General features: G+C 37.7%; 2 protein-coding genes across 2 annotated transcripts in view; both read right to left on the reverse strand.

The window, feature by feature from the left end:
* Positions 1-21,913, reverse strand: part of LOC134822449 (TLC domain-containing protein 5-like) — a 36,198-nt gene that overhangs the window by 13,500 nt on the left and 785 nt on the right. The window lies entirely within an intron of this gene.
* Positions 10,346-21,913, reverse strand: part of LOC134822444 (serine/threonine-protein kinase SIK3-like) — a 53,420-nt gene continuing 41,852 nt past the window's right edge. Inside the window, exons 7-22 of the mRNA XM_063833534.1 lie at positions 21,065-21,156; positions 19,395-19,518; positions 19,150-19,253; positions 18,770-18,874; positions 18,520-18,631; positions 18,252-18,387; positions 17,728-17,887; positions 17,408-17,564; positions 17,079-17,165; positions 16,740-16,819; positions 16,389-16,535; positions 12,970-13,065; positions 12,681-12,785; positions 12,152-12,279; positions 11,846-11,924; positions 10,346-11,670 (exon numbers count right to left, since the gene is read on the reverse strand). Coding sequence (XP_063689604.1) covers positions 11,557-11,670; positions 11,846-11,924; positions 12,152-12,279; positions 12,681-12,785; positions 12,970-13,065; positions 16,389-16,535; positions 16,740-16,819; positions 17,079-17,165; positions 17,408-17,564; positions 17,728-17,887; positions 18,252-18,387; positions 18,520-18,631; positions 18,770-18,874; positions 19,150-19,253; positions 19,395-19,518; positions 21,065-21,156 — 1,826 coding nt within the window. The 3' untranslated portion in view covers positions 10,346-11,556. The remainder of the gene's footprint in view (positions 11,671-11,845; positions 11,925-12,151; positions 12,280-12,680; positions 12,786-12,969; positions 13,066-16,388; positions 16,536-16,739; positions 16,820-17,078; positions 17,166-17,407; positions 17,565-17,727; positions 17,888-18,251; positions 18,388-18,519; positions 18,632-18,769; positions 18,875-19,149; positions 19,254-19,394; positions 19,519-21,064; positions 21,157-21,913) is intronic.

Genomic DNA, 21,913 nt, shown 5'->3' on the forward strand with positions numbered 1-21,913 from the left:
AACGTATCCTTTCTTCATATCTATGCTTTCTCCATGGATTAGTTAAGCAAGCTCTAGGAATTCCTTGTAATTTCCTGGGCTGGTTGTTGAGTTGGTGGATGTGATTAATAAAGGATAGAAGGTCTCCTACTATATATACACGTCGTTCCTGTAGCAAGTAAGGATATCGGTAAGGACGATGTTCTGCAGATCGAAATCTTCCCAGGAGGTCTTCTTGATCTTCAAAAGGGTTATTTCGAGTGATGTTGTGTCACCGAACAGTTGCTTGTAGGGAGATCCTCTTACAAGCTCCGCCTCCAGGACCTGATGTCTGCAGGCCATCCAGTGGATCTGTCGATGAGGAATTGCTGAAGAATAGTACATGCTTTTTTGTGAACTCCAATATTGGATGATGTCGTATCAAATCCAACGGCTATTATTTTATCTGCTAGGCTCTGGTCGTCGAGCATCTTCTCCACTTTGTCTGCTTCGTCCTAGTCCCTCGTCTTACAGATTGCGAGTATCTTGTTCTCTTCATCTTGTACTAAGACCACAGCCAGTCTGTTCACTTTCCTAAATCCTCCGAGGTCTGCTAGGAGTTTTCCGTCGAAATTTATCTGTCTGACATTGGACGTAAAGTCTTTTTTGATCTTTGCAGCTTGCTTTGATTGGACTGAGGCTCTGTGACGACGTGCAGTGGACTCTAAGAGAGATAACAGCCTCATATTATATCCCCGTGTCGTCACCGAGCAGTGAAATGCAGTGTCTCCTCGAACCGTCACTGAGGGAAAGAAAATAAGGTACTACGTATGAAAATGAGAGAAAATTCTATCAGTATCATGAAATTACCAAGGAGATGACAGTAAATTATTCACAAATCTGATTTATTTTTAATTAACGATGAACAGCAAGAAGGCTTTTAGTTTTAATAACCAGGGTTTTAGCCAGGCAGGATAGTAATATAGTGAATACCTGATTTTGAGAGATACAATTACAGCCAAGACTGATGGCAAAACGAAAGAACTCCACAAATTTCTGACCAAAAATATATCGTCTCCTGAAAATTAAGTGTGCGTTTAGAATTTAATTCTATATAAAACCCATTCATTAAGGCTTCTAGCATAGCCGTTCTGTTTAGCGTAAAAATCGATTGGGATTTTAATAGCTAAGTCTAATAATATCCCAGTTACGTGGGATGAATTGCATGGATAAAATTTGTCCTATTTACTCTTATTACAATCTAGCGATTGTAAAAGTGTGTGGCTATATAAATATTGATATTTATTGATCCATGTCACGTGTCATTTGCACATAATATGATCTCTTAAAACTATTAATACTACCGTCTGCACTTGACAATTCACGTGACGTGCCTAAAAATACCGAAGTCCCCCCCCCCCCCCCCCCCCCGGTTTTAGACTAATTTAACCAACTCGTAACTTAAAGAACAGTGCACGCCAGTTAAGTAAACGATATCCCTCACCCTCTTTCTGTGTCTGTTGCGACGAGGAAGAGCAGTGGGTTTTGAAATGGTTAACGTTTTTACCGTAGAAGCTTGCTAAAAAATCGCTGGATAGAATGCTATCATGTCATAAACAGTTTGCAGTTAGTGATCAGCTATAATAATTAATAGTATGGTTCATTTTACAAGTCCAGTAAGTGGGTCCGGAACTCTTTGGTGGCAAATTCTACGGTGGCGTCGTACAAAAACAGTCACTGATCATTAAACTTATCGGCTGGTTAAGTATAAAGTGTAACATATTTTACCAGCGCCTATCAGCACGCCAGTGATAACAGCCGGAATTAATAGAAGCGCGGACAGACTTACAAAAAATGCCGACGGAAGTGTATTTTATATGAAACTTGTATATAATTCTGTCCGTGACTGCAGAGATCAGAGAACGTGATCTGAGCCGCGCGCACGTGCTAGTAGTATTAAATATTTAAACTTAACGGTAATTACATTGGAGTGTGTAATGTTAAATGTGTGTAGGGAGTTGGCTCAGCTCCGAGGTGAGTGTATAGATTACAGATCTGAGTGACATACTAACTATTCAATTTTAACTGTCATTTTCAAAGAATGTTCCATGGTTCCTCGAATTCACATGGTTTATGGGCCCAGTACTGAGCTTTCACAGTTCGTGTGGTAAGAATGTGGTAAAAAGTGGTAAAAAGTGGTGTTGCCTTGAGATCTAAGATGAGAAGTACGGACTCGTTTCGGGGGAAAAGTACGTACTTGTACGCAACTTTAAAAAGTCCGACTCATACGACGTACGGTTCAGATAGAATTTTTTGTTTTTGAATTACGCATAGTTAGTTCAAAGCAGAACAAAAAGCACTGCCGTGAAGAAAATGACAAGTTATGCGGGATAATATTACACTGCCTACAAGAAAACTAAAGCTCGTAGCTATCACATCATGTGATTTTGCTCTGATCCAGGCTAACTTCACTGTTGTGACATTTTATCTCTGTAGTATTTCGATCATGTGATAATCTGCACATGATCGAAATACTACGTAAGAATGTAAGTCGCTGTCGGCCAGATCCTATTTACTATCATAATTGCATAGAAACCTGCTACACAACATGAAGGCTTTGATTTGCTTCTAATTTAAGAGCTATAATGTGTATGAGAAAAATCAACAAATTACTATGATAACAAATTTACGTGTTTACCTGAGTTATCTATATCGTTCGATAGCAACTCCATCTATACATCTAGTCAGCATCTAGTGTTACTCTTACTGTATTCCACCAGTACTTGCGATCCTGGTTGCAGCTTTCACATGTTTTGCGTTGTCGTAGAAGGTAGATCATTTCTTACTGTCACGGGCTAACCAGATGGCATAGGAACATCCAAGAGCGACCAAAGCAGCCTCATTTATAAGTATACTTTCTTCTTCGTTCTCTTCGTAAGTTCAAAGTAGCTCCGCGGTAGAGCTGGAACAGTATGCAGTGCCAAAAGCCCCTACACCCAATTTCTACCGTAAAGAGCTGAGCTTTCCAACCGCACCCATCGTTATTGTAGGCTTCTATAACTTTAGTGTTATCACTGCATTCTTCAGGACGTGTCCCTTTGATACCTGAAGAGACTAAATAAACTAAATTGATAATTCAGTACGAGTATAATCCTTATAGAAACGTTGATGAACCTATTTATTATATATAGTATTATAATTATATGGTGTAATAAGCAGTTACATCACTGCTTATAATGTGATAACATTATTTTCACAACTTTTAGTTGTGAAAATAGTTTTATCCAACGAGTTTGACGAGTTGGATTAAAAAAAATAGTTATATCCCGAGGTTTGACCGAGGGATATAACTCATGTTATCATATTATAAGCAGTGATGTAAATACATTCTCTGATGATCTACGAAATGATGCTACCGAATGCAGCATTTACATCGGAAATTAACGACCGATGATATTACTACATATAACATTCCAGAGTCGAACTTTCTAGAGGACACATCCTTATCTCTTAAAATTGTTACAGGTCGCTGAGATGTTGCTTATTATTTTAAATTGGTCAAATAAGCTCAGTGAAGCTCACACTCACACAAAACTTGCCACAAATGTTTGACTACTTGTTATTGACATTCTGTAAAATTTTGAAGCAAAAATATTTATCAGAACATAAGTTATGCCACTTTCTGTTTTAAAAATAATTAGCAACATCTCAGCGACTAAGGATGGACCAGGGAGATAACTGCTTATTATCTCCCTCCTATTTACCTGTTAAGCATTACCAAGTATAATTAGTTCAAAGTCCACGCCCTACCTACCAACCTGCTACACAACATGAAGGCTTTGATTTGCTTTTAATTTAAGAGCTATAATGTGTATGAGAAAAATCAACTATAACAGGTTTAGATGTTTACCTGAATTCTGCATCGTTCGATAGCAACTCCATTTATACATCTAGTCAGCAAGCCATTACTGTACGTGTATTCCACCAGTACTTGCGATCTTGGTTGCAGCTTTCACATGTTTTATGGGTCCAACTTTCGCAGTTAATGGCTTCTACCTTGCGAGTTCGTAGAAGGTAGACCATTTCTTGCTGTCACGGGCTAACTAAATGGCATAGGAACATTTAGGAGCGACCAAAGCAGCCTCATTCAGTGCTTTCTTCTTCGTTCTCTTCGTCAGTCCAAAGTAGTTGAGTAGAGCTGGTAAGTATGGTACCCAATCTCTACCGTAAAGAGCTGAGCTTTCCAAACGCACCTGTCGATGCCAGCTCTCTGTTGTACCGTACTTATTTACGCACGACTTGGTCACTGAAATTACTCTCGTCACCACAAGTCAGTTCAATCAGAATTACTTCTCTCTACAATGTCAGGTCTCTCGGATGTGTTGTAGATTTGATGTAGAACTGGGCAGGTATCGTGTCCTCGTCCCAGATCAGCATCCAGTCTTTCGCCCTCTCGAACGGCATCTCCTTCCTCAACTTCAGCTTATCATAGCTCCCATCCTCCAACTTGAACCGTAACGATTATTTGTCGAAGGGCGTGGAAAATGCGGAATTGTACGTCTTGAGTTGGTCTAGCAAGGCTCCAGCTATGACACGCAGAACGTTGTCATGCCTCCAGTTGTATCTCTTGGAGTTTCTTGCTACACTACAGACACTAGACATGGCCAGGATCTGGTTGATGTTACACGTCTTCCAAAAGTTTCCTGTGCTCGAATAGTTTCACAGCTTCATATATTAGCAGGGGTATTAGCCACATCCTTTTGTCGAGTTTAGATGGAATTTAAGGAGAGCTGGGCTCATCTTGTAGTTGTAGATGAGGTTGTTCCAATAAAGTCTAATTGCGTTGTGTCTCCCATGTCAAGAACCTGCCCTGTACTACCTTGTTCACCGAGGAGGACTCATGTTTACATCTGAGTCCTCCTCGGTCTTTAGTTACTACTCCAAACAGCTCCTGGAAGTAGAGATCTCGCTCCCTAGCAGTCAGCTCCGTCGTATACGACCATTTTGAGCTGTTATTGTAGGCTTGTTATATAAGGCTTCTATACATTTAGTGTTATCACTGTTCTTTAAGGCGTGTCCCTTTGATACCTGAAGAGACTTGTATTAAACTAAATTGATAATTCATTGCGATTATAATCATGATAGAAACTTTGATGAACCTATTAATTATATTATAGTATTATGATTATTATATAGTGCAATAAGAGTTTCTACCTTTTTAACCCTGCACTAAGCTAAAATGTATTAATTTAATATGAAAATCACTTAAAATCTTACCTAAAAATTGCAGTCTAGCCTGATTGCGACATCATTAGAAGAGAGAAATAATTGAAATCCAATTCAGCAACAGACAAGAAACCATACTTCCTGCAAATTTGGTAGTAATAAAGTCATGTCAACCTAGGAAATTGTTTCAGAGTATTTCTCTGATTCTGTCGTGTTGATCATCATTTCACAATGCCTCAGCCGTACTAAAACACAACCTACGATTTGAAAGGGCTCCCGTATGTTTGTTTTATGTGGGCAACATCGTAGAATACACACGCTATACACTATGGTTTCAGAGCGGATACTAATCTCATGCTGCAGTGTTAATAAGCATGAAAGTACAAAAGGTAACAAAATCTTATCGACTACACAAATTCAGGTTATTAAATGATAAAACAACTTCTTATCTACTCCAGCCCTAATGTCATAACTGATCACATATTATCTCACCACCTCCCTATATTTACAATATTTGACTGGGAAATTAGCAAGACCAAAAATATTCACAAGCACACTCAATATTATGACTATTATAAATCAAACACTGATAAATTTGCTGAAGTCTTGGGTAACAAACTAGACAAGAGGAAGTGTGTCAAACAGTATTATATATTCATTCAATTAAATCAAGTGATGCAATACAAACTAGACAATGAACCAATTATAGATTTTACTAACTTTCATGATATCTTTAAAAACAGCATTGACGAAACCTGCAAACTAGCTGTACCCAAAACCACTAAGCGCACTATCCAGAACAACCCCTAGATTACTGGCGGGATTATAGCCTCAGTAAACCACTGCCATGGACTGTATGATGACTGGGCGAAAGTCAGGAAAGTTAAGTGTAAACAAGGCGAAACTGACACAAAAGGGGGCACATGCCTGTGTTCTATCTGCTGTAATAAAAGATACCGTTATGATGACTACATATAGAAATATAGAAAGGCTCTAAAAAAGGTTCGTAAAAAGGCTGTATCTGAATATTATTCTGACAAGTTTCTTGAAACTCAGGGAAACTCCAAGAAAACCTGGGAACTGATAAATAAAATTCGTGGCAAACAGAAACGTGATATCAGACCTATATTTACCATAGACAATGAAAAGATAACTGATCGCAGAGTTATAGCTAATGAATTCAATATAAGTATTTTGTATCCCTAGCATCTAACCTTAATGCAGCCTACACAGAACTAGGAGAGATACAAATAAATCAGCTTCCAAGTTTCTGTGACTTCTTACCTAAATCGAATACAGCTAATATATATCTACATGACTGCTCACCTGAGGAGGCTAATATAATGTAACTTGCCCAAGCGATAATCATGTTATTGTATGACTCCTACATTTAGGCTGTGATTAAGAGGTAAATAGGGGTGTGATAACCTAAGACTAGGAGGGTACAAAATTACGGCCACGGTCCTTTTAAGTTTCGATTGTTTAATATTTAGCTGAAAATACGACACCGATAATAGGTAAATACCGATTAAACGATTGGTATTGGTCAATATACTCACCATGTATAATTAATCTCAGCAATAATGGATACTAATCCGAACAGCCGGCCTGGTAACATAGTAATGTATCTCTTGACATATATTAATGATATTGAAATACGATATTTTGGGGAAATATGTTATGATCGGCCTATGCTGCTCAGAAGTAGAACCTATAAAATAGTCGAACAAGCCTATTAAACCAATTTCAACATTCAACAACCATGCTACTTCATAAATCAATGATTGAAAATTGAAATATCAAAATTGGACAGTGATCTTGACTTACCTTTATTATAAGGGCCTTATACAATATATATATATATATGTACATATATTAAATTAGTTTCTGTATAAAAGCATTTAAACCGACGTTGACAGTTTTGAAGTTCCTGTAAAAGAGGACATTAGTTTCTAGTAACTGAACTAACTTACACAAACTCAAACAAGTCAGTCGAGTTTCTGTATTTGCTTAATAAGCTGGTAATCGTACCGTTCCCAATGTAAATGAAAAGATTCCTGACCTTCAATTTGCTGAGTAATAGATCATACGGAATTAATGAATTAAATGGTTTCAGCCCAAGATTGCTTAATTACTACAAAACACAATAGGTTCTTAGTTCTAAAACGACAACTGTTCCATGTTCTATCAAAATTGAGAAGAAACGTAACTAAAGCTCAAAAGATAGATTCTTGATATCTCTTCCGTTACGAAAATCAGCTGGTTCATAAGATTAATGAAGAAGATTCGCATACACGATTTAAAATAAAAGTAGAAACGTAATCGAAAGACAAACTGAACAAATGAAGAGTTCGTCTTGAAACGAGCTATATATAAGAGTATAACGTAGCGCTCGACTCCAAATAGAATTCAAATAAAAATGCGCTTCGGTAGTTTCAACTCCCAGCAGCTGGGAGTTGGAAAACTGGAATTCACGTTACTGTCGCTGTGAGAAGCATTATTGAGTGCGCGGCGCGGCACAGTAACGCATCGCGCTACAAGATATTGGCGAAAAACTGTATCAATCACGTGATATGACCATAGTATACGGAAGCTAGTCTAATTCTTCTCGTTAGGGTTAAGATTTCAGCATATGCTTTTGTTAATGTTAGAGATTGGGTTAGGGTTAGGATCAGATTAGAGGGCTATGATTTCGAATAGTCATGCATCATTCAGGGCCACCAAGAGAACGTGTTTAAAAAGTCACGTGACAGTCGAGTGTAGAGTGATTAGTTTAATCATCATCCTGAATTGACATCGTCAATTAAGTCGGCGGTCTCTGCTTTGTAACAAATATATACGAGTATTATTTACTGGTCGGCGCTCAGCCTGTCATTCCGCCGAATCTTTATTCATTATCAATTATGTTTATGAACATAATAGCCTGGGTCCCCAGGTAAAGTATTATCCGTTTAACTAATTTTGTATTAACACTACACTTTTGCTTAATTTTCTCCAATTACGTATGGTGTAAAAAAGTGTAACTGTAGCAGACTGAGACACCACCCCCGCCAGATACCACTAAATTACAAGCTGAGCACCTAATTTAGGTACTCAATCCTTCGAAGAAATTTAGACGAGTAACATCCGTCAAATTATTTACCCAAACGATGAAATGAAATGGGCGATTCAGAGTTTTTCTATTTAAAAATAAAATAAATATCTTGCAGTTTACATACTAGAATTACAACTATAATAATAATCATTATAAGGGTTTTTACAAATCTTTTAAACTGAATTATCAATTCAATACCTTTAAATACAAATCACTGTTAACCTATCTCCTCACAATGGAGTTCACATTTTCTGAAGGGTATGAGGTCCCATCCTAATAAGTTATAGAAATGGGCTGATGGTAACGACATTTGGTGCAAATAATTAACTAACTAATTCATCAATTTACTAATTTATCATTCATTTAATCAAAAGTGTGATATTCATACGAGGTTCCAAGAGATGTGAAATACAGCTGAGCAGCAATGTGCAATGACACCGCGAAAATGGCCGGTATGTCAAGAAATGAGCTCGATCAAGAGAGGTCTGTTGATCAGGGAATAGAGATAAAGGTGAAATATTGGGTGAGGCAGTAGGTGGATAGTATAAACGGTAAAAATAAATTCACGCTCTTGAAATCTCAAACACTCTTAATCCCAGCCATCGTGCAGAAAATAAGATTTTCGGGAAGAATAAATGAAAAATTAAATTAAACGCCACCTGAAAAGATAAAAATTCTAGCAGTAGCATGGCAATGGACACAAACAAATTACAAATAGCTTACATGGCGCATCGACTAACAACAAAGGAAATCAATTTCCACATTAACTTACTTATATTGCCTATGATATAATGTGTTCAATAAACACTCTTCTCAAAAACTGAACCCGAACAAATGATTGGGTTTGAAATCCATCGGTCTATGGAATATAAGATGGTTCGATAAATTATCCCTATTGATCTTACTTACGTTTTAAGGGGGGGGGGGGGGGTTCACCCCCCCCCCCCCTTAAGAAGGTACTTTAAAGGAAACGGGAGTTATACCAAATAGTTAAATACTACCAAATTGTAATAAATCATGATGTATGTGTGATAAATTAAGCATTTAAGTGGATCTTTAGGTGACTTCAACAATAAGTGCTACGATGGTAATTTAATGTACCGTGTTTCTCTCTCAAAATAGCCATCCCAACGATAATTGTGCATACTTATATATCACGTGTTTAATAATAACGTCCCAATACTTTTCTGTATTGAAATAGAAACCTGGTCGGCAGAGTTCTGAAAAAAACTGCTAGTTTGAAAAGATCACTTGGCTCAAAGAGTATGTAAACTAGCTACCCAAGAAACTAGTTATAAATCAAGGGTGCATTCTACATCGTCTCAGGTCTCCATTTCAGTTGTTATTTCTATAAACAGATTAAGAATCACATTCTAGCGTCAAAATTCAACTGAGCCGCGCAATCAATGTAACAGTGATGCACGCCGGTTCATTTTTCGCCAACCGGCGGCGGCGTGCCCAAAATGGCCCGGCGTGGCGGCGTTCGGCGGCGTGGAACATAATTTTGTCAAAATTTAGGTTTGAATTTCCAGGCCCACAAAAATTGTGGCGTACGTGCGTGCATGAAATAATGATGTAATAAGTGTGGCTTTTACAATTATATTTGGTGGTTTTTACAATTATATTTAAGAAAAACCAAATTCTTAACATTGTCGTTGGACAATTTGGATCTCCTAGAGTTCAAAATCAACCCCGACTGGCTCCATACTCTTTCTATTTCCTTTCACGCCACGCCGACTTGAGAGGTATCGGCGTGGCGGCATGTGAAAACGTGCCGGCGCGGCGGCGTCCGGCGTGCATCACTGCAATGTAACGACCACGGTATTACAAAATTATGATCAGTTTATCGCAAAATAGATGTGCTTTAAAGTTTTTCAACTCCAAGAAGTACCCCACGCCAAGACCGTAGCGATCATGACTTGCAGCAATCGTACCGCGTATATACTGTGCTGTGCAGCAATTGTACCGCGCAGATACTGTGCTGTGCAGCAATTGTACCGCGCAGATACTGTGCTGTGCAGCAATTGTGCCGCGCAGATACTGTGCTGTGCAGCAATTGTACCGCGCAGATACTGTGCTGTGCAGCAATTGTACCGCGCAGATACTGTGCTGTGCAGCAATTGTGCCGCGCAGATACTGTGCTGTGCAGCAATTGTACCGTGCTGATACTGTGCTGTGCAGCAATTGTAACGCGCAGATACTGTGCTGTGCAGCAATTTTACTGCGCAGATACTGTGATGTGCAGCAATTGTACCGTGCTGATACTGTGCTGTGCAGCAATTGTACCGCGTATATACTGTGCTGTGCAGCAATTGTACCGCGCAGATACTGTGCTGTGCAGCAATTGTACCGTGCTGATACTGTGCTGTGCAGCAATTGTACCGCGTATATACTGTGCTGTGCAGCAATTGTACCGCGCAGACACTGTGCTGTGCAGCAATTTTACCGCGCAGATACTGTGCTGTGCAGCAATTGTGCCATGAATACTAAAAGTAGGGCATAACACCGTGGTTAGGGATCGTTCGAATATTACATCCAGGAGATAAAACATTAAACATGTCCGTGTCTTACATCCAGGAGATAAACATGTCCGTGTCTTACATCCAGGAGATAAACATGTCCGTGTATTGGAATTACTCTTTTGACGAGCTCGTTTAAAATATTGCGTTATATCAATACTGTTCAAGACCTGAATTTAATTAAAATTTTTAGTCATGATGAGCTTTAAATAATCAAATTAAAATTTGTTTCTTCCCTCATAAGAATTACTATCTATAAGCCAACCTCTGCCTGTGATAGTGAGATATCAAAACATCCAATGGTAAACTCTATAGAAAATGTCTCTTTAACTCGAATAATAACAATCCTCTTAATATCATCATCAACAGTTGTTCAAGCAAATCTTCATATCTTTTTGCAGATTTATGATGGACATTTCGAACGATTAGGGCGTTCATTTTAGTCAAGCATTGCAATCGTGATGGATTCATTTTCGGAGCGATAATGAAGATTCAAATAATTATATCCTAGCTGATAGTATCCACTGTCAAGAGTAATATAACCCCATACTATACCTAAAATATTAAACAACACCACGTCACAAACTGACGTCAAACCACGGTACACTGACGTCAGTCAACGTCGTCATGACGTATTACTGAGTGAGTTCTTGACCTCTCACACGTACACATCGCTTCATCAACTTCCTTGCTGACGCTGATTTCTCGAATTGAAGTTATGACGTCACGTTACATTGACGCAATCTTGCGATGATGCCGTCACCTGGCGGCACTGAGAGAGGATATGAGTTTCCGGGAGACTTCAGCGTAGTAAGAATGGTCACCTCTTATGTGCTGGAGCTGTACTCCGCTCCTGCAACCCACCGAGCATACCTGTAGGAAAATTTTCTTTATTTAATCATACATTGGTAATTGGTATTTAATTAATTATTTGATTAATTAAATGATAAGTATCGTGACAAAAGTACATTATCACTCAACAGAATAAAAAACTGTAAAGTTGCCGAGAGTTTTTGTTGCTCGACCAAACAAAAGATGGAATGCTTACCTCGGCGAAGATTTCTAGTTCAGTCCAACTGGCACGGATAGCAAACCCATCGGTATTGAGGCACGGCGTGGGTGAAACGCTAGCAAATAAGCGTTAATAATAGGTTATTTAATATGTATAACACTTACCATTCGATCATTATATATTTTACAGCTGTCATTGCTTATTTTGTTAGTTAACAAATAATTAATAAGCCAATCGCACAGCTGTCAGCTGTGATAATTCACTTTTGATGGATGTTGATAGTTTTGGACGTTTTTATGCAGTCAAATAAGGTCAAATTAGGTCCATAATCGTCAAACTCACTTCATGAAGTACGATTCCACGAAGTTCAAGATATCCCGAGCGGATTGATCAGAGATTATGTTAGCGGTTGAAACTTGACGAGGAAGTCTCACTTCCTCCTCCGCAATGTTGGTGTCGATAGGCATGTCCTGAAATCATGATAGCAATTAAAGTTTTGTGAAATTTTCACACTAATTGAAAATAAATTAGCGAAAGAATTGAAATTTGAAAGCATAATCTCGTTGAATGTACATGAAAAATGTCACTGTGGTACGATCAGTGACTTACAGGACGGCGCCAACTTCTCTTTCCACTTCGAACGTGGCTGTAAAACGTAAAACAACAAAGCCTGTGGTCCCTAAGTTATCAGTGGCGTAATCTTACGATTTGTCGCCGCTTCTTTATTTTTTGCGATCCTCCAAAATTTGTGTGAGACCTTATTTTGGTGCCAAATCGAACAAATTTTCTGATTGGGCTCACAACCCAGATCTTCCACTCAACACACTCTCGTAACATCACCAAATGTACATGACGTCATCACAACACAAACCTCCATGTTTTCCACGCAGTTCATATAGTGAGAGTTTTTGTGCCGCCATTGTTCCACGTTATTCGACTCTATGTGCAGGTCTTGAAGTCTGCTTCCAAGATTCCTCTGAAATTAACCTTGGGTGTAATTCTGGAAACTAAAAATTGCAGCTGGAATTAAAAGCCCCTGGCTGAAAAGTTCTTTAAAAATACAACTGTAATAATTAGATAATGAGAAGAGAAATTATTTTAGTTAGTGGACAAAACAATTAGAAAATTAGATTAAAAACGATCACGAAACAATTACACACCTGTTGGAAGTTGTAGTCAGTGTTCATAGTCTCCGACTCAGAAGATGTCTCACTCTCCTCAGTTTGATTCTTGTACAGCGCCTGTTCGTACAAACTCTGAAAAAAGGGTTTAATTAAGCAACGTGTACTTTAATTAATCGTTTTTACTTTGATCACGTGAAGTTGTTGAGATGAGAAACATTCTGAGCAAGTAGTAGAATGGGATTGGCCAGAGAAAAAAGTTATATTTGACCCGTCTTATCCAAGAGTTTTCCAAGAGTTATTCTTGATAAATCAGTAAAATAACGGAGCAGACAATCAACACCCAATGCGACGATTAAAGAAATTGAATAAACATGCAAGCAGTTCCTAAAATGATATCAACATTTTATAAACCCATCAAATATTTTCCGAGTTCAGACAAAACTGCAAACCGTAAACTCATAGAAGGAGTTACAACCAAAAAACCCCAAAACATCCCAATCCTAACTAAGTTTGCGACAGTACAATGGGGGTGTTTTATTACTATTAGGGTTTTTTGGATTGCAACCTCTCGTATGTGTAATGTTTTTCAGCACCAACTACATAGATGAGCGCGGGTGACATTGACGGAACGTTGATACAAACCGTAATCACTGAAGGGACTGAGAATATAGTCTTGCCAACTTATTACTGCGGCAATATTGTAATTTGAAAACTTTATTCTTGGTCTTGAGAGCGTCTCATTTCGATTCTTCTTTAGCCAATTTTTCCGCGGTTTAGATCGAACTAACATCTAAGTCTTGGAAAAAAACGGGGGATGTACAAAGTGATTACGATTTGTTTTAAAGTCCACCATCCCAAGGATAAACCAGCGCGAGTCAGCGAGGGACGACCGCTCACCTTTCCAAACACAAAACACTAGAAAATTGATGCGCCAGATTTGCTTTGTCTGATCTGTGTATTGGGAGCGCAATTTAGCGCTAAGACATTAGCACCACTAGTGTAAGTTAACGATAGAGGTGAGCTCGTGAGCAAGGCACGAAATGGGGGACTGTAGTCGTATTTCAGAGCACGTTTCCTCTTCCACTACCTAGAGATTGTGAGTTAGGACGTGAGAGCTGTTGTTTCTGTGCTCTTTTAACGAGCAGGGAATCGAATTTTTTGATTAATCGATAATTCTAGATGCTCATCTAAGTTGAATGAATAATTTATATTTTAGATGATGCTCCGAACTCTATAAAGTGCCATAAATTTTGATTCTTAAGTTTAAATCGTTTGGATTGCTGTTAAAAGTAAAGCTTTGCTGGAGGTAACCCCTCGAATTTGCGTAAATTGACGTCAAACGTTATAAGATTTATATCTCAATATCCATACGATCAGACAAAATTGTAGAGTATGTAAATATTTAAAGTTCTTACGCAACAAACTTAATACTTTAACCCTTGCTAGTCTCCAGGATAAAATGGTTAGGACATATCTAAACGGCTTCTATCTTCTTGTTAAATAACCCAGGTTAAGATATAAATAGGAAATGATCTCAAATTTCTCGCACTGCTTTAGTTCATTTAATGTAGAACAAAACAATATTAACAATTGTAACGAAAACAAAAACTAAAGAGACCAATCATGGTAATTCTAACATAACTTAACGAATAAGGGCCCTAATTTGTCTGGCCGTAATTTTTCCTGCCAAGACGTTTTTTTCGTTTCTAAGAATGGCGACAAACAGGGTTTTTTTTTTCAATTTTCAGGATTGATCCGTTCATAATTTCTGTCAGAAAAATGGAAACATTTTGTAATAATCAAGAAAGAAATGTACTTGTAACTGCGGTCAGATTTTTTTGTCAAGCACAAAATTTCAGAATTATCTACCATTATCTTTGGAAATTGCTATTAAACATGAATGTAAGTATAGTATTAGTAAGGTTAAACGATTCATCAGATCGAACTCTTTCAGAATCCGAAGAGAAGAGGGGAATTTTTTTCGCTAATTGAGGGAAAATGAGGCTAACAAGTCATTTCTAATTTTTGAATTATATTTGAATAATAACGTCTATCAAAGTATTCTCTGACCTAAAATACGTGAGATGGATGCTCTAGGTCGAAGGCCGGCCCAGTCGACTCCTTTTTTCCTTTTAATGGAGGGTAAAGTGAGGCTAACAGATCATTTCTAATTTTTGAATTATGTTTGAACAATAACGTCCTTTAAACTATCCTTTGCCCTGGTATACATTATATGGATACTTTAGGTCGATGGTAGACTCCGCCTACCCTTTCTGTCTTTTGATGGAGGATAAAATAAGGCTAACTGTCAAGGTTTTGTTCATTACTTGTTCTACTGCTTCTTCGGACTAGCCCTTCAAATTGTTGGAAAGCCTCATTTCACCCCCTCAAAAGGTGGTTAGCCTCATGTTCACCTCGAATATTTGAAGCTTAGATATATCGATTAACTGATTAAGTATAATCCCAAGGAATTTCTTGTGCAACATGGATATCAAGTAACTTGTGAGTTGTGACAGTCAATATCTAGGGAATGAAGATCAACAGTATCTGTTAGCCCCAATTTCGCCACATAAGTTATGATAAAGTCTCAATAACCTGCAGGCTACAATAACAAGTTTATTAGTGGGTCTATAACATGTTTCCGTAGATTAAAGTAAAAATGCGGTCGAAAACTCGAATTCTTTATTAGCCTCATTTTGGCGTCCTACAAGTAGACTCGGCGATTTCTGAAATATCGAGCTTGAAGAGGATGAATCAATCATTATTGTTGACACATTAGATAGTCACAATACCAAACCTGCTCGAAAATATATAGAAAAGTATACTTATTAGCCTTATTTCACCCTCTCAAAAGGTGGTTAGCCTCATTTTCACCTCGAATAATTAAAGCTTAGATCTCGATCAAGTATAATCACTATGGAGTATGGATTATACTTGCAACTTGGATATCATGGACGTAACACGAGAAAGTTCTTTTTGAAAAGTGATGAGTACAATACGATAATTATAATAATACATTGTACATAATTCAGCTTTGAATTATCCTGACACACGGTGACACGGTACTCAAAAACGTGTACTACAACTTTAAAATTTCCCTTCCGCCAGGCATGAACCTAAAATTGCTAAGTAGAGCAATTTTGGCGACATCAATTTTCTAATGTTTTGCACGATTCTTTGTCTAATAAGTCGATACAACTTTGCACCGTTAACCCTACGACCAGTTCCTGGGTTGCAGACAAAGTCAGCAAACAATTTCAAATACTAATAATTAAAGTATCAGACGGAATATACCAAAGAAGCGATAATTTTTATATAATCTGATAGGAAATCTGACATCTACGCGGCGCACGCGGCATATATCAATAGATTTCAACAAAAAATCAAAGACATTCCGATTCCTGATCGTGAATCGCGTTTAAAATCAAGAAAAAATAAACACAAACTAAGCGAACCTCTAGATGCTGCTGGAGAGTGACACTCTTGGCACTGGAGCCCATATGGGGCAATAAGATACTCGGCTCAAAGGAGTGTCTACGGGGCTGTTGACGGGGTGACAGTTGAAATGAGGATGGGATTGGCAGCATCTCCTCTGAATCGTGCTGAAATGGTAGAAAATTAGAATATCAGAAATAATATGATATTATTGGGGGTAGGGCAACCCTATCACTTGTGGAAAATGGACCAAAAATCCATGACTGACGTCTGTCGATCGAAAAAATTGTTTTTTAATCATATAAGTAATAAGCGGTAAACGTTCATAATTGGGTCGTGACGTTGAATGAATGTTATGTACTTTACTTTACCTCTTGCCCTGGAAGCTCTTGCAAGGAGTCCAAGTTTGGAGTCTTGTTGAATGTTATGTGACCGTCACTTGCCCGACGTGCTGAAACATAAAAGATGTAAATATAAAGTTCAAAATAACCAACTTTGCCAATATAATAACTTTGCACAGTACATGCTGATTGCTGATATCTTAATTTTTTCCAATCATTGAGCAAAATTGTATGGATTGAAGTTAAGTTGGTTTACGTGTTCGGTGTTGGTGACAGTAGGAGATAAATTACAAAGCTAGCTAAATGGAGTGTTGCTAGCTAAATGAATACAAATAATGTTAAAATAGGTGAATTGTGCACATGACTCACATAGGTGGTTCTTAACACGGGGTGGTATACTCGACAGGAACCTCTCGCCCGGCTCTTCAACAGTCTTCTTTTGGTGATCTGGCTTACCTGAGGTCATCACTTTTTATTATCAGCAAATAAAGGATTTATAAATCTAGATCATTTCCAAACTCTTCCATTAATTGGAATACTTTGCCATTATCGATATTGGTGGCTGCCAAACTTAAAAAGGGCTTGATTGCTTTATCGTGTAGAGATGTACTCAAAAGAAGGCCTGAGTGAAAATCTATTGGTTTAAAATTTTTCCCGGATCTAGAAAAATCGTCTCAAGTGGATATCAGTAAACTTACACATTTCCTGATAGAACATGAAGCTTGGAGGAGGTATTGATTGTTCAGTCATAACTCTGTTCGAATGCAAAGCGATGCTGTCTGATGCGCGGCGTGCAGCTAAATCACTGGTGAAGTTGTTCAGAGGGGTCCGCAGCAAATCGTTTGTAGTCGATAACTGAAATATTATACTGCGTGACTGTCGCGTAGTGGGTCAAAAATAACTCTTTCGACATACTACGGATATAGATAATAGATATTTTTAAAATCCCAAAATCTCAAAATTAAATGGGTTTAATTAAGGTAATGGCACTAAGACGTGTAGCATTGAAATGTCTTACATTAGAAGAGGTGAGGTGGTTGCGAATGTGAGGGTTCTGAAAGGTGAATATATCGAGAGAGTGGCGTCTGTAGTTCAGGTACTGCTGATGTAGTGCTAGCTGCGTGTCGTGTTGTCCACTGATCGTCCGCAACCGCTGTGCCGGCTCCATTTGAGATGACCTGTTAACATTCACGTCAGTAAAACGAGTGCGTGGTGTAGCATTCTGTTCGCAACAGATTATGTCAGAATGTATCATTTGTTTGACTTAAATAACAACGTTAGATTTATCGTTGAAATGAAATAAATTTTATTTCCGTGAGACAATCGGTGCACAAACTCAAGTAGGTCCATCACAAATGAATGCGAAACATGCAAGAAGGAGAAAACCTACAAATGTCACGTGAACATAATTAGAACCAGAATCAGCAGTGTACGATCTAGATAATATAGGGTTGGCTCTTGGCACAGATTATTTCACAGAAGTGTTATCATTAATTAACATAAAATACTACGTAAATACAAAGTATTTTGAGGTGCTTTTACCCGAAGGAGGATTTGGAGGAAAGGGAGAGAGGAACCTTAGCCAGGTCCCGGCATGTCCAATCTCGAGCTTGTCGGAGTGTTTCACTTTGCTGCTGCAGCTCGGGAAACCATATAGATGATGGTAACGCACGAGTTTCTGAAATAGCACTGGTTTTAGACACTATGTACTATGTGTCACATTCACAAACTATCTTCATTTTATTTGAAATTATTTTTCATAAGTTACTTTAGTAACTTTCATAATAAAATTTCAGGACTATCTTGTAACCTGATGGGAGGGTTGGGGGAATGTTGCTTGCAGTTTTGACCTCCTTGAAATATTGATCCTCTAATATGCAGTACATCGCATACCAATCATCGAACTTGCGTTGATTTGCCGCCTGAAACACGAAAATAATTTCAGGTATCTGGTGCAATCATTGCTGAAATAATAAAAAGTTAACTTACAAAGATTTGAGCGATTTTTCTGTACGCAAAACGCCAAAAGAGGATTTATGGACTAATTTCTCTCCTCAAACCTCTAAAACTGACTGCCAATCAACTCCGTTAGCTTTGAGGTTCCTTATGACGTATTCCCGAACTTTGTTGATGTCGTCTGCACCTTGAGGTTTCACAATAGGGCTCTGAAATTAAAGTCATTAAACAAAGATAAATTAGCCTTTTTACTAGGCTTAATTGTCTTAATTGAGTTATATACCTGGCTCAGTTAGTGGTGAATCGACGGAATTTACAAATCCAAAAAGAGTTGAAATAAATTCACGTGAACCACTGTTCGACATTTTACACTCTAATAAGCAAAATCTTCTTCGCGCCTTACATAAAATTGGCAAAAGAGACGCCGTTTGTCCCACATTCCCGATGTTCAGTAAATCGCCGTATTTTCAGATCGAAATCTTACCTGCTGTTTGATTTTCTGCATCCACGAGTGTTCTCTGAGTTTAGGTATCGAATGCCGCTTTGAAGGCTCGTAAACTATCATCTTGCTTATTATGTCCCGGCACTCTGTGAGCATTAAGTTTCTTTGATAAAAGACAGACCGCGAACTTATTATCAGCAGTACATCCGAAATTGTAATCGGTAGAAAATTCTCTGAATATTTTGAAATTCCTTTCGGAAAAGTTATAAAAATACAATACTGCTTACCTTCTGAAATTCTGAAGTGTATTCTGTATATCTTTTTGATAACGCGTTGTTTTAGCTCCTGTACATTTGCCCCATCAAACGGGAGACAGCCGGACACAAGCGTGTAGAGAACCACCCCGGCACTCTGAAACAAGATAATAAGCAACTAATTGTATAACTAACGAGGTTACTAATTGAAATGTTATAATTAATTAATTTGTAATTGGATTATACTGTAATTTAGGCGTACAAAGCACTGCATGTATCAGAGCTAGAGGGTGCCAAAAAGCTTTAAGAGATGACAAAAAGCTTTGGGGGACGCCACAAAAGATCAACCTTTTTTTTCGCCCACCAACTAGAAAATTTTGGAGGGGACGCCTGCATTTGCTGCATAATTAATTGAATATTAAATCGCTATTGTTTGATTTTGCTGTCAAAATAATTGATTGTTATGCTGTTAAAATAATTGATTGTTAAGCTGTTTTATTAATTGATTGCTGTATTTGTATGTACATAAAAATGTTTAAAATGACAGGACAATCGTAATTTCTGCTTGATGAAAACAATCAGATAAATTGAATTTTCGGATGGCAGACATAATTGAGATTGATATCCTCAGAAATCTAGCTTTATCTGACGCTAAAAACACATACGATCTATACCAAGGATTTGATGAATTTGAGTTTCTGAGCAATCTCTGACAAAATGTAAATAATGAGTCACGCCAGAGCCCAGATTTAAAAAACTTAATAATATAGTTAATAGTTAATAGCAGTATGTTTACAGTATGCACTGAAGGGGTATCCTAGGAAGTTTCTTGAACTTTTAACAGGTACCCCTCCTCATTTAACCCTCAATTAAGTTTCCTATCATACGGCTGAGTTACCGAGGATATCGCATAGATCCAATGGATCCTTAGCTACTCCATAGACTTAAACCACAATAAATAATATTCGGTGTTTAATATAATCAAATTTTCCAACCTGTTCCTAGTATAAATGTCACGCCCGGAACAAGAAGAAAATTAAATCCTTCGAATCACGTACGATGGGAAATACAAAATTCGAAAAATTCATAGCGTAAGTCTATGTTAATTTCTGAATTATCGATATTGGATCTGTAGCTTGTGTGTGAGGCGTCCAACCGTTACGAGTGTAGTGTACGACCTTACGGTTAGTTAAATCGTGTTGTGCGTGGAATTGTAGGAATGGAAAGAGCTGCAATAATTGGCAGAGAGCCAAAGGGTTGCGAGGTTGGGGTAGCTGGTGCTATAATCCACTATACTGGCACTATACTGGCACTATACTGGCACTGTACTGGCACTATACTGGCACTATACTGGCACTATACTAGCACTGTACTGGCACTGTACTGGCACTGTACTGGCATTGTGCTGCAGAGCTAATGGTATAATGAATTCTAGCACTTACAACTCTAAGTCTAGTTTAACTGAACATAACCGTATTACTTGTGCAGAAATTTAAAACAACAGCACCTAGACGTACATACTGTTCACGCCTTCTAGCACTAACAAGGCATTATGCGCATCATCCGGTTTTTTAAATCATATTAAGCTTTGTTCTTTTACTTTGAATTTGAGAAAGGTTTAAACGAGTAAAGGCAGAAAATTCAAATTCATGTGATTAAATATGTAATGACATAAAGTATTATAGTTACATCACGGAACATACCCATATGTCAACTTCAGGTCCAATGTATTCCCTGCCTTCGAAAATCTCTGGAGCAGCATAACTAGGGCTTCCACACCACGTACTAAGCTTACCTGCGACAAGACAATGTAAAATTCCTTTAATTCTCAGAAAATAAGTCCCAATTTGTTGAGAAGTTTTAAATTAAGAAGAATTAAGCTAAAATCGTTTTGGAAAATAAAGAAAAATTCAGTATTGAAATCTATGTATATTAAATATGCAGTAGATCCGCTAATATGAGGGAAACAAAAATTGTTAATTAAATTCTGTATTTGGTGGTTTTCTGAAGATAATTAAACGATCCTAGAAATCAAAATAACTTTGTTAGCTATAAAATTAATCAGGGATTATGGATTTCTTAAGCCGATCAAGACATAAAGTATCATAAACCTCTCAACCAAAATATTGAAGAAAAGAAAAAAAGAGAATTCTGAAGCTTAATAATTCTTGCTTTATAAATTTGACATTTCGTCTAGAAACTAGTGAAAATGCGGAATGTGGCTAACATTTCCACACGTCTGACAATTCAAACTGTCTTAACTGTGTTAGTTTTACGCCTGTTATCATACATTTTCCATCCCACATATCGATCAAATGAACCACATTCTCAAATCTAACATTACAATAAACAAACATATTTAATAATTTACCATATAATATTGGTTAGTAGCTGGGTAATGGTAAAGTTGCTCTTAGTAGAATTAGAGTAACTACCATTTGTATGACACCTTGCCTAACTCAATAATGAACTGAAGAAGTGCAGCTGCTTTCTAATTGAATGGTTAATAAGCAAAACGGCGGAACACACTCTGATTTGCTAACTATTCGCCA

The sequence above is a fragment of the Bolinopsis microptera genome, chromosome 10, assembly GCF_026151205.1.
Source record: "Bolinopsis microptera isolate Bmic1 chromosome 10, MBARI_Bmic_1.0, whole genome shotgun sequence".
NCBI lineage: Eukaryota > Metazoa > Ctenophora > Tentaculata > Lobata > Bolinopsidae > Bolinopsis > Bolinopsis microptera.